This window comes from Cucurbita pepo, chromosome LG03, assembly GCF_002806865.2.
Source record: "Cucurbita pepo subsp. pepo cultivar mu-cu-16 chromosome LG03, ASM280686v2, whole genome shotgun sequence".
NCBI classification, from domain to species: domain Eukaryota; kingdom Viridiplantae; phylum Streptophyta; class Magnoliopsida; order Cucurbitales; family Cucurbitaceae; genus Cucurbita; species Cucurbita pepo.
The window spans coordinates 8,640,452-8,654,010 of NC_036640.1; the positions used below are offsets into that span (position 1 = coordinate 8,640,452).

Sequence of the window (13,559 nt, forward strand, 5' to 3'; positions counted from 1 at the left end):
AGATGTCTACTTAATCTACACAAATTTTACTCTCAACTAAGTAAAGGATACTATTATGGCAACCAGTCCTTTGCTGTCCATGAATGCCACGTCACAAAGTTAAAGTATTCCTTTCCTTTTTGGACGAAAGATGGTTAAATGCATTGAACTTTAAATGTATTCTAAAAATTTGGGCTTGACTAATGTTTTTCTTTGACAAATAAGAGAAAGGACCGGATGACGTCAAGTCCGATGTGTTCGTCACCTTCAAAAAGTAAAAAGATGAAGTTGAAAATTAAACCGGCTTAAAAATCAAATATCTAAAGTCTAACAAAAATATTATTAACTTTTGAAAGTTTGACGGTAGATAGAGTCACTATTATGTGTAGAAATGAGGGATGGCCCATAAACTCCCCTTGATAATGAACGAGGACTACATGAATAGGTGACATAATGAATAGTTACTGCGTGTAGAAGTAAACCCACCTTGAGAAGGGACGAAGGGCTACCCGAGTAGACAACATGAGAGTCATTTTTTTTTTCCATGTATTTAGTATATTTATAGATTAACGGGACCTGATTTGATCATCTATTACCCTTCTAAAAATAAAAATTAAAATTAAAAAAAAAAACTATTTAATAATTTTTGCCTTTTGTTTTTAGGTTTGTGGTAAATATACTATATCAACATTACGAACGTTCTTATAAATTTAGATATTATATATTGCTATATTTCTCGTTAAGCAAACTAATGACTCTGTGGCCCAATGGATAAGGCGCTGGTCTACGAAACCAGATATTCTGGGTTCGATCCCCAGCAGAGTCGTTTCTTCCATTTACACTTTTCTAGAGATTGAAATTCAGTTCTATATTTGATATAAATTACTCACATCCACATGAAATATAATATATTTCTCAATTAATAATTGATCGACTCTGTGGCCCAATGGATAAGGCGCTGGTCTACGAAACCAGAGATTCTGGGTTCGATCCCCAGCAGAGTCGTTCCTTAGAATTAAATTTTTCTATAAATTGGAATTCACTTCTATATTTATTATAAACTCAATATGTGACGATGTGATCATACTCGTGCGCATTGCATATGATGATGTGTGAAATGTTAATTTTTTTAATTAACAAATATATAAAAACATATTAAATATTTTGTTGTCCAATCCTATATAAACTCATTATATTAAATGTTTCCACTTATCTGCACATGAATTTTTGATCTAATCATTAATAATGATAGTGGGTTATACTAATAGCGTTGCCGTAGTATGGTATCCAACCTTAATTATACACTATAAACACTTTATAAACACTTTAGGTTATTTCTTAAATATCATCACTTTGCATGTCAACCACATCATTGTAAATAAAATACTCAAAATAATTATTAGAAAATAAATCGAGATTTTAGGATATTAAGAGTCTATTGACATGGCTAAGTTAGAGGTATGACTCTAATACTACTTGTTATGAATAATGACCATCTACATATTTCCAATAATAGTATTGAATATAAGCTCTCATGATTTTGTATAAGAAAGGGATACTATCTTCATTGCTATGAGATATTTTTGGGGCACGTGTCGTCCCTTATGATTAATATGTTTGTTTATTATGTTATTATGTGTTGCTACGATGAAAAATGTCATGCTATGGTTTATCATGTTGACACGTTATGCTAGTGTTGAATGTTAGATATATTATGAAAGTATGGTACCATATTGTACATTTACTTATGTAATGACCCAAAAGGACTATGTTATGTATGAAATGAACGATGATACATATTGCGTCATAGATACACGTCATGAATTTAAAAACTATTGGGATCTCATGCATATTATGTTCAGTGCATCGGGATACTTCCCCATTATGATGGGTACAAACACATACCATACGACATTTATGTTCGTCATGATGTTATTTTACGATATTGTATACACCACAATACTATGAGCACTCCCTTCCTTCCGTGATATACCGACAGCATGGTTGTACGCTAGACGAATGCCAAAGTCCATGGGTACATATACAAGCTTGCTTAGGGGTTCATGTGCGCATACGTGGGTCATGTGTAGAGAAGTATTACACATCCAATTCTACTTCGACCGGAAGCTAAAATTAAGGCCATGATATGATGTTTTATGACATGATAGATCCCAAACATTATTGCATGTGATTGCACTTCTCGATCCTATTAGTGAGGTCACTTATTGAATATTTCTTAAAATACTCAAGTCACGTGCTACTCTTACTTTTCAGATAAAGGAAAGACGTCCCTACATGGATAACAAGGTCATGGTGATGGCCATGGAACTAAGGTTACGATAGATATATTTTCTTTTCTCAAGCTAGTGTATCCCTCGGGATGGATCAAGACATTGTTTATTCCTACTTTGTTTTTATTTGAAGTTACGTGATGTATTTTTCTACGGTTATTGTTTTAACGATTTTATATAAACATATAAGTTCACAGTTTTTTTTTTTTTCATCTCAACTTAATTAATTAATTGATAATAATCACGTATTCTCAATTACTAATAATTTCAATATTTTAAACTATACATAATATAAAACTTGGAATAATGATTCAAAACGTCTTTTGAATCACTCAAATTAGAACTAAATAAAAAAGTTATAGCCGAAACAAGATGAAGTAAAAATATCTGACGTGATCCCTGGGTAGCGGATGGTTTTTTTTAGTTGTTTTTTAAATAAAATAATTATATATAATATTATATTTGAAAATTTAGAATAAAGAAATTTAATCTTATAATCTTTTATTATTGTTAATATTATTATTATTTAAGAAACAAAAGGAAGAATTTCAAATTTATCACCGGTTATTATTACTACTATTATTATTATGATTAAAAAAAAGGGAAAAAAATTCAAATATATAGCCGTTAGTCATTATTATCATTATTATCCTTATTATTGTTTTAAATTAAAATAAAAAATGAAAAAAGAAAATTAATCATAATACATATATATATGCCACCTCTAAAAGAAAAAAATTAACGTCAACAGCCGCCGCCTCCACCACCGCCACCGCCGCCGTGATCGTGTCCTCCACCTCCACCACCGCCGCCGCCGCCGTGATCGTGTCCTCCACCTCCAAAATGGTCTCCTGCGTGGTGTAGGGCGGCATGTCCATGATGCAATCCTCCAGCATGGCCAGCACCGCCGAAATGAGCACCTCCTCCGCTGGTAGTGCCACCCGCTGTCCCCCGGCAAAGTAAACTCAACACCGTGAAAACTACACAAATGGAAAGAAAAACCACCGGGATTATAATAAAAGCCGGATCAANTTTTTTTTTTAATTTTTATTATTATTGTTTGCAATATTTATTTGGTTTCATTTATATGCCACCAAGCGTGAGAGATTGGATATCGCGTTAAAAGTATTTGCATTTTACACGTAAATGGAAAATTCATTCATTGGATATTTCCTCAAGGTTTGACCTTTTCTTTGAACTTGACGTCTAATGTGTGTCCATTTTCTTTTCTATTATTTGACTTCTTCTTAGATATACGTTATCGACACGACACGCAAGGTCCTTCCATCAACCTCGTAGTTTGCTTTGTCACGGTTGTTTTACCGTGTATGTATTATTTGTCGAGTATCATCATTGAGTCCTTTCCCTAATGAATTAGAGTTCGTTCGATAAGATTCTAGNTTTTTTTTTTTTTTTTTTTTTTTTTTTGACATTTGGACTCGTTTTTTGATATATAATTAGGTTAACTTTTGTTTTTTTCAAGTATGATGGAAATAAAAAGCAAAGGAATTTGTAGTTCCCGACCCAAATAATTGGGGCTACTTATTAAGTATTTATAAATACTCAAACGATGTGCTACTCGTTTTTCAGGTAAAGGTAAGTCACTTAGGTACAGATTGAGAATATTGCTAGAACCACGGCATAGATGTGCAAGTTATCTATTTATAATCAAATAAATTACAAGCATATAGAAAGAGTAATAAATGAAAATATGCCTATGTAATAAGATATTTGCCTTTAATAAAAGATAAAATACTGTAACGACCCTAAATTTCCACATACTCAGAGTCATTACTAACGTCTCATGCTCATCTATAATGCAAAAATATAACTCTTACATGAACATCATTTATAACGTAAACTTTGAAACATGCTTAAAACAACTTCTTCTCAGGGAAACACAGTCATGGTCTTACGTGTTTAAATATGAAATACTGAAATTTAGAGAAAACAAAAAAGTGTACAAAATAATTTTAAACAATGAAATGCAAAACAACCTATTCTAACTTAAGACTAGAAATTTAAATATGAGTCTACCCTATGCACGTGTCACAGTCTCTGCTCGCGATGCCGCCGTCCTCCGTACAAGTGCGCCTTGCCTTTACCTGAAAAATGATGTGGCACACGGCCTGAGTATTTCAAAGAATACTCAGTAAGTGGCCCCACTATAGGGGCCATGCAAATGCAAACACATGCAATCATGATTTAGGGACCTATCTCTAATCATCTTAGGGGTGGCCTCCAGTCTCGGACAAATTGGATGTGTAGTACTTCCCTACACACGACTCACACGTGCGAGTGTGAGTCCCCAGGGCGCTCGCACACCCCCTGGACCCTCTGGTCAAGCTAATCTGTAGCGACGTCCGGAGGTCAGCGGAACCCCATAGTGTCATGCGCCTCATGAACACCCTCATCTGTGTGCTTTCGCACCTGTGCGCATTCGCGCTCATCATAAGGTGCGCGTCCGCACTCATCATCTCTAGGGGAAGTAGCCCTATGCTTATGAACATACAAAATGCATGAGGTCCCTCTAAATCCATCGTAATGTCTCTTCTGACACAACCCTCTAGTCTCATCTCTTTGTTACTCTAGGTAACGCATACTCGTGGATATTTATATTAATATCATTTTCATGCTCTTAGGGTTGTGTTCTACGTCGATCTAACGACATGATGTAATATGACACTCATCATCATCTAACATGCTCAATATGGAAAACATCATCATATTAAGGTAAAAATCATGCAATCATCATGCTCATCATAATGCCACAACGTGCGTCAAACATATCAAGCGTCACTCACCAAAATATGTATATACTGCACATATCATCAAGCATCATAATCCACACATCATCATAACTCATACAACTATTTAGCCTATCCTATAGTAAGGCCACTTACTTGGTTGGGCTTGACCGAAGTACTCCCTAAATAGCTAAACGTAAGCTCCCGTTCCGTGAGAGCTGCTTCCTACGTCGCCGGGGTTTGTTTCCTTTCAAACCGTTCACCACTTTCCGTTAGTATTTCACAATTAATTTACCTATAATTTAAAAAATGTGAAATACGGCTCTAAAACGGCCTCGAATACCTTAATCGGGGCCGAAAACAGATCCGGGAGGGTCGAAATAGTGGAAACCGAGCTGAAAACAGGTGAGCCAAGCTGAACAGCAGCTGGAGCCGCCAGAGCGTCACCGGAGGGAGCCCGAGCCATTTTCGCCGAGCCGAGCCGAGGGACTGCCTGCGCCATTGTGTGACACGTGGCGGCAGTAGAGAGAGCCACGTCGAGCGGTAGTGTCGGGTCGAAGCGCGGGTCGCAGTCTGGTTCGGGTCTTGGTTCGGGTCGCGGGCTGTGGAAGGCTACTGGGCCAAGACTAATCGTTGGGCCTCAACTTACTGGGCTGAGCCGCAAGTGTTTGGTTTGCAGGCCGGCTCAATTGGACCGTGGGTCTAGTCTGGGTTGGTTCAACTGAACCGTAGCTTCTGGGCTGGTTTGAGGTTTGGGCCGCTGTAGTTGGGCTGGGCCGAAGGCAGAGGCCAAGGGAGGAATGGGCTGGCTCTCTCGGGTTTTGGGTTCGGGTTGACCCAGATCCGTGGATCTCGTCTTCCTTACCCGACTTCGGTCGATTTTTCGGCGAGCTTTCTCTCTCCTTCCCGCGGCGTTTCCGTTGTCGATTTCGGTCATCTTTCTTCCCTTTTCCTCTTTGTTCGTCGTCCTTCTTTCTTTTTTGGGAGTTTTGGGGCCTAAAAGTTCCTAAAAGCCACAGATCTAAGAACGATTAAGAAAACCTAATTTTCCGACCTCGGTTACCGACGACGACGCTTACGAAATAACACAAAACGCACCCTGAATTATTGTGCTTTCGTTAGGGATCTTTCTCATGGTGGTAACATGTCGTTTGGTGTCGGTTTGAGGGTGGTTTGAGGGCTCATCGGAGAAACTGGACACTCGCCGACGTTTGTCCGAAATCTCTCTCTCTCAAAATTTTCTATCTTTTCTCCCTTTGCAGGTGTTCTGAAGATGCTGGGTGTCATGGGCTGAGGGCTAGGCGTGCTGTGGCCGTCGTTTCGCGTGGGTTCCGCAAAACTCGGCGGTCGCCGGAAAACTCGCGGGTTTTCCGGCGACTGAGTTTTTTTTTTTTTTCTCGTTTTCCTCTTTTATTTATTTATTTATTATATATATTATTATTTTTCTTTCTTTCTTTCCCGGGTCGTTACAAATATGATATATATGATAAACTATAGTTGAGTACTAAATATCGCAAGTTGAGTGTCGGATTTGAACGAACGTAAAGTTTAGATCTGAAAAATTTAAAGAGCGGTCAATAAACACCTTTTGTGAATGTGTCAACAACCTGGTTTGGAGGAGACGTGGAAAAACACTTTCTTGGCCAAACAGTGAGAAGGTTCATATTGGCTTGAAAAGTCACAGTTGTTATCACCATCATTGTGTCTTCCACTTCTTCAACTCAATCCCTTTCATATTTCAATTTCTTTCTCCATCTCATCCACCGCCCAATTGTAAACGATGTAGATTCTCGTTTTTTGTATTTTGTAATTTATTGTTGTTTTCTTTTCGGATTCTAAACATCCTTTTCAAACATTTGAAGCTACGCTTATTCTAGTTTTTAGTTCTAAAATCGAGAGTTTAGACAATTGAATAAATTTGTGATCGTACTCTTCCATTAACTTGTCTCTGGGATAGATGTTCATAAATTCTCGATGCTTCTTGTATTGAAACACTTACTTGAGATATTTTGAGATACCTATTAATATCATATTGAAGCTACTAACGATATTGTCCGCTTTAGTCCATTTCGTATTATCGTCAGCCTCACAATTTTAAAACGTTGTCTGTTAGGGAAAGGTTTGCACGTACTTATAAGGAATGCTTCATTCTCTCTCCAACCGACGTGGGATTTCACATAGAGTTATGAAACAAAGGAGAATAGACACATGAATCAATATTAATTATTTGATGAAACAAAATAGGGGAAGAACCGAGGGTTAAGCAAATGAGATTTTCAAGATGTGTTACGCCCACAGAGATTTAAACTTACAACGGAAAATGTAGAAAACGAATTACGTGGTGTAGACCAATCAATTTGACCAACCCGAACAATAAGTATAATGCTAATTAATATGCAATGGCTATAGCAAGATTGTTGAGAAGTTGGAAGTTAACCGACATGGTCAACACCAACACCCAACTACAAATATTAATTTTTAGTACAAATCGACTAAGGATCAGCAGAACCGCACTCACAGATGCCATGAACGAGACCACATTTGCCATTAAGTAAATCAAGTACAATATTGGTTGTCGATATGCCATAATTGCAGTTCCAGTTAAATGAACTGTCCCATTTTCCGAACTTGCAATGTCTTGTCGCCAAACACCACCGGGAGGGTTCACACTGGCTTTAAAAGTCATAGTTGCAAACACGATAGCCACTAGCATTATTGTGCCTGGCATTTCTTCAACCCAATCCCCTTTATATTTCAACTTCTGCTACCCAATTATAAACGATGCACATTTTCGTCTTTGTATTTTAAAATTTCTCGTCGTTTTCTTTTGGAATCGTGAACTTCTTTTTAAATCTGGTTCTTGATGTTGTGCACCATCACGAATATCAATGAAAGAGGTTATGCGATCTTCGGGATTCTTCTCTATTATCACTATATTTTAATCTATGAAAAACGAGTAATATAATTAATCACATCACGAAAAACATCATAATCAAATATAACAATTATATTTTAAAAAAAAATTAAAATGCGTGATAATACTTAACCTATGATAGTATTTTAATCTAAATTACACATTTTATGTAACGAGCAGAAATGGATGGGAGCCTTTCGTAAGAATATTTGAAGAAGGAGAATTTTAACGGTCCTATTTATATAAAGAGAAAAATAATTTTATTTAAATGTAATAATATATTTAATTAATTTGAACATGTAATGTATTTAATATTAAAATTAATCATGTTAATATAACTAATATAATAATAATATATTAACTATTATAATACTATATCCTAAGATATCATTATAATTATTATGATATAAATATAATTATATGATATTATTTATTAGTTAGTATGATACTATAATTAATTATAATATAATAAGATATCATAACAATAATATTATAAAAACATATCATTATAATTATAAATATTATAACACTATATCCTAATAAACTTATCATTATCTAATTATTATAATTATGATTAGGATATTAATTATTATCATCATTATTATAATATTATAATATAATTAATGTACAACTTTAAAATTATTAATCATATAATTAACCACTGTATTGTATTATATTTAAAACAATTATTATAAGTTTATAATTGAACAATTATAATTAATATAGTATTAAATGTTGGCTTCATGTTCATTACTGCGATTATGCTAATAATTTAAATATCAAAAAGGAAAATTATGTGTACAGAAATAAGACTATAGGAAAAATAATATAGTTTTTAATTAATATTTATGTCATATATTATTAATATTAATCTAACGACCTAGCCGCTACTGTTATCTTAGCCTAAGTTCATATGCGGAATATAACTCTTAAAACATTATTATTAAAATCATAATTTCAAGTATTCATTGAAAATATTGTCATGGTTTTACGTGTTCAAAACATAATTTAGAAATAAAATTAAAAATGATAATGAAAGATAATTGAGATAACAAACTATTCTAATTAAGTCTAAGAATCTAAATATGATACTAGTCTATGCACGTGTCATGGTCTCTGATCGCGATACCGTCGTTAGCTGTACAGGGGCGTCATGCCTTTACCTGAAAACTGATGTAGCACACGACCTGAGTATTTAGAAGAATATTCAGTAAGTGAGCCCACTATAAGGGCCGTAAAAATGCAAACACATGCAATAATTCACTAAGGACCTATCATTAAAATATCTTAGGGGTAGCTTCTAGTCTGGACTAAATTGAATGTGCAGTAGTTCCCTACGTACGACCCACACGTGCAAGCGTGAATCCATAGGCGGTTCGCATCTCCCTTGGACCCTTCATATCGAGCTAGCTGGTCGTAGCAATGTCCGAAGGTCAGCAGACCCTAAGTGTCATGCGCGACATGATCACTATCATCATCGTTATATACGCGTCCGTACTCATCATCGTAATAGGGTTTCGGAATATGGGTATGGACCCGAATTATCATATATCCTTGGGTTTTAAACCAATCACGCATTGTCATCATATTCAATTCTTTCATTTAAAAAAAAAAAAAAAAATCAATTTCTTCTCTTTTTCTTGTTTTAGGGCAATACACTAAAATCATCACCATAATCATGCCAAAGATGCCATGAACGAGACCACGTTTGCCCTTCAGTAAATCAAGGACGACATTTGTCATTAGTATGCCATAATTGCCGTTCATGCTCGGAGACATGCCCCATATTTCAAACTTGTCGTGTCTTGTTGCCAAACACCCTTGAGGGTGTTGAAACAGAAGTGGAAATAAGATCGATCGCACTCACAAACCTTTGAACAGAAATTCAACAAAGAGTCATAAAAATTTACGTGATTCGGAGAGAAGAAATTCTCCTACGTCCACGGGTGGTAGCAAATTACTATAATCAAAGTGTTTACAAGTGTTTACAAGTGTATCTCTCGCACTATCACATTAAAAAGTCTCACTTACAAACTTCCTCCCAATTGCCTCTAATAAAATACAAAATGACAATGACTCCACGTCTCAAAACAATACTAAACAATATACAGGCATAGCAATACTGCAACATTAGTACTCATACATGAAGCAAGATGATTCATATACTAGTATGAGAGAATGCATGTACAAATATCATTGATAGAGATTATGCCATCTTTATCAGGAATTTCATTGATAGAGATTGTGTCATCTTTATCAGGAATTTCATTGATAGAGATTATGTCATCTTTCGGATTCTACTATTAAAATATCATCACTAACACAGTAGGGTTCCCAAACTGTACAAGTGACTATATTTATGTTAAGAAAATGAGATTTAGGGATTATAGGAAGTAAATGATTTAGATATAAAAACGTTCAGAAATTTTAGGAATTGATTACTTATTTTCTAGTATAAATACCTCTCCACCCTACTTAGTTTATCATCCCAAGAAACCTCAAGCAATACAAAGTAGTAGTTTCTACCGAGTGTTTTGTAAATCTCTCCTCTCGATTGATATTAATAAAGTGTGTGAGTATTTCCACGTAGAGTTGTGTTCAACGTCTGCTTCATTTTGCTTCATTTTCACTTGCTTGCTTCGAGATTCTATGAGAATAGAGTAATATAAATAAATCAATAAATGGGAAACTCTTGTAAAGCTTAATACAATTATTGAAGTTCCACTTTTACAAAGTAATTGAAAATTTTATACTAATTTAATGGAACTTCTATTCGTATTTTGTTCGTATTTTGTTAGGGGTGAATTTAAATTCAAATAAAAACAGGTTAAAGCTAAATCAATCTAAGTTCAAAATGAATTAAACCAACCCGGATAGCCGAATCAAAGAGAGAGAGAGCAGGGAGAGGCTAAACAGGGTTAAGAACGAGTATTATATTTTTCGTCTCCATCCCACCTCTAACCCTGCAACAAGACTGCATGAATTTCGCCGTGTGAATCAATAATAAAGAAGATAGGATATCTTCAGAGTTGGAAATAGGGTTTTCTATTACTCATACAAATTATGTTGTGGAATTTGACTAATTCAACTCGTAGGTCAAGTATCAATATGAGGTCATAAAAGAAGGAAACTATTCAAACCTCGAGTGAAGAGAGCCCATCATTTCATGAGTCAATTACCCGTGACCACCTTGAATTCACTCGACTGCTTTTTAGCATCCTCTTTCAACGAACGCCCCTCCACCTCGTTTCCAAATAGGGATTCATGGAGGTGGTTCAACATGGTCAAACTATTTTTACATTTATGCGTACAAAGTAAACACTTAGAAGGGATAAAGTTGCTTATTCAAATGCGCAAGGTGATTTTTCCAGCCACTGTGAACCCTCGTGCTTGGCAACAAGACACTCCATACACAAGTCATAGAGATACTGTCTCTTACTTATATATTAAGATATTCCTCTTAATTAGCCGGTGGGATCCTATAAATTTAATTATTATCCTTAATATTAAAATTAACTAGTAGTATAATAATAATAATATAATATATTAACTATAATACTATATCCTAATAAGATATCATTATAATAATTATAATATAAACATAATTATATGGTATTAATTATTAGTTACTATTATAAGATATCATTATAATAATTATTATATTAACATATCATTATAATTATAACTATTTTCTTATATCCTAATAAACATAAAATTATCTAATTATTATCACCATTATATTATAATATAATTAGTGTCCAACTTTAAAATTGTTATTAATTATATAATTAACTCATATGATTAAACTATTAATTATGGTATCGTATTTAAAACAATAATTAATTGGATTAACCTAATTAATTATTTTATGTTTATAATTGAACAATCATAATTAATATAGTATATACTATTGGAGATTTAAAAAGGTTGCTTAGTGTTCATTATTACGATTATGCTAATAAATTTCATATCAAAAGGAAAATTGTAAGATTATAGGAAAATTAATATAGTTTTAAATTTTTTTAATTAATATGATGTCATATTATGTCATATTATTATTATTATTATTATTATTATTATTATTATTATTATTATTATTATAGGTTGAAATATTTGTTTTACCCTATTATTTAATTATAATAGTTATCACATAAAAATGTTAAATATTATTGGATAGGTTGGAATCCGAATTGGATTTAATTAAAAAGTTAAACTAATTATTTATGCTATAACAATTATTGTATATTAATTATGGTATGAGGCTTCATATTAAATGTTAATATGAATGTTCATTTTAGCTCCGTTTGCACCGTTTCGACCCTTTTAAACCTGTTTTTGGCTCTGATTAGGTTAATTGAGGTCGTTTTAGTGTCGTATTTCACAATTATTAGTTGGATTAATATTAAATTGTGAAATACTAAGGAAAGATGATGAATGGTGTGATAGGAAACAAACCCTGACAATATTTGGAGCAGTTCTTGAAGAATGGGAGCTAACGTATATTAATTAGGGAGAACTTCGGCTAAGGCCAACAAAGTAAGTGACCTTACTATAGGATAAGCTAGAAATTGTATGAGTTACAATTTATGATTTTTTGAGATGACGTACGATGACGCATGCGATATTTATGTTTACGATGTATGAGTTGTATCGTATGGTGTTATATGCTAGTTATATGATTATGTATGAGCTATGATGATGTATGAGCTATGATGCATGATGATGTACGTGAGTTAGTTATATTACGATGTATGACGTACTTGTCATGCTTGATGCACTTAATTGCATTATGATGAGTATAATGTGTTTTCCATATTAAGCCTGCTATATGATGATGAGTGTCATATTGCATCATGTCGACAGATCGACTTAGGACACAACTCTAAGAGCATGAAAATGGTATTAATATAAATATCTAACAAGCATGTGTTACTTAAAGTAACGAAGAGATGAGACTAGGGTTGTGTTAGAAGAGATGTTAAGATGAGAACTAGAGAGACCTCATGCATGTGTGTACATAAGCATAGGGATACTTCTCTTAGAGATGATGAGTGCGAACACGCACAATATGATGATGAGGGGGATCATGGTGAGCATGACACCAGGGGTCCACTGACCTCCAGACATTGCTACAAACAGCTAGCTTGACCAGAGAGGGTCTAGGGGGTGTGCAAGCCCCTAGTATGAGATGAGATAGAGACAGGTACGTAGAGCATATTTGCATGTGATTGCATTTAGCATGACCCCTATAATCGGGTCACTTACTAAGTATTCTTCAAAATACTCAGGCCGTGTGCCACATCATTTTTTAGGTAAAGGCAAGGCGCCCATGTATGGATGATGGCGACATCGCAAGCAGAGACTATGACACGTGCATAGGGTAGACTCATATTTAAATTTCTAATCTTAGGTTAGAATAGGTTGTTTTGAATTTAATCGATTTAAATTATTTGTATTTGTTTTTATTTTCTTTACATTTTAATATTTCGTATTAAACACGTAAGATGTGTTTTCCAGAGATAGAAGACGCTTTAAATATGTTCAACATTTATATTACAAATGATGTTTTCTATTAAGAGTTAGATTCAGCATTTTATGAGAAAATGAAACGTTAGTAGCGACTATGAG

The 13,559-nt window shown here is 34.2% G+C and overlaps 1 protein-coding gene and 2 non-coding genes across 3 annotated transcripts; 2 read left to right on the forward strand and 1 right to left on the reverse strand.

Annotated features, from left to right (window-relative positions):
• The first annotated feature begins 732 nt into the window (after positions 1–732).
• On the forward strand, positions 733–805 carry TRNAR-ACG. The gene has a single exon. It is a non-coding gene; the product is annotated as a tRNA-Arg (tRNA).
• A 106-nt stretch (positions 806–911) lies between these two features.
• TRNAR-ACG lies at positions 912–984 on the forward strand. Its single transcript has one exon. It is a non-coding gene; the product is annotated as a tRNA-Arg (tRNA).
• A 2,030-nt stretch (positions 985–3,014) lies between these two features.
• On the reverse strand, positions 3,015–7,703 carry LOC111790254 (holotricin-3-like). Its single transcript, XM_023671118.1, has 2 exons — positions 7,532–7,703; positions 3,015–3,250 (listed from the first exon to the last, which is right to left on the reverse strand). The coding sequence occupies exons 1-2, from the start codon at positions 7,701–7,703 to the stop codon at positions 3,015–3,017; spliced, it is 408 nt and encodes a 135-aa protein (XP_023526886.1).
• Between the last annotated feature and the right edge of the window lie 5,856 nt (positions 7,704–13,559).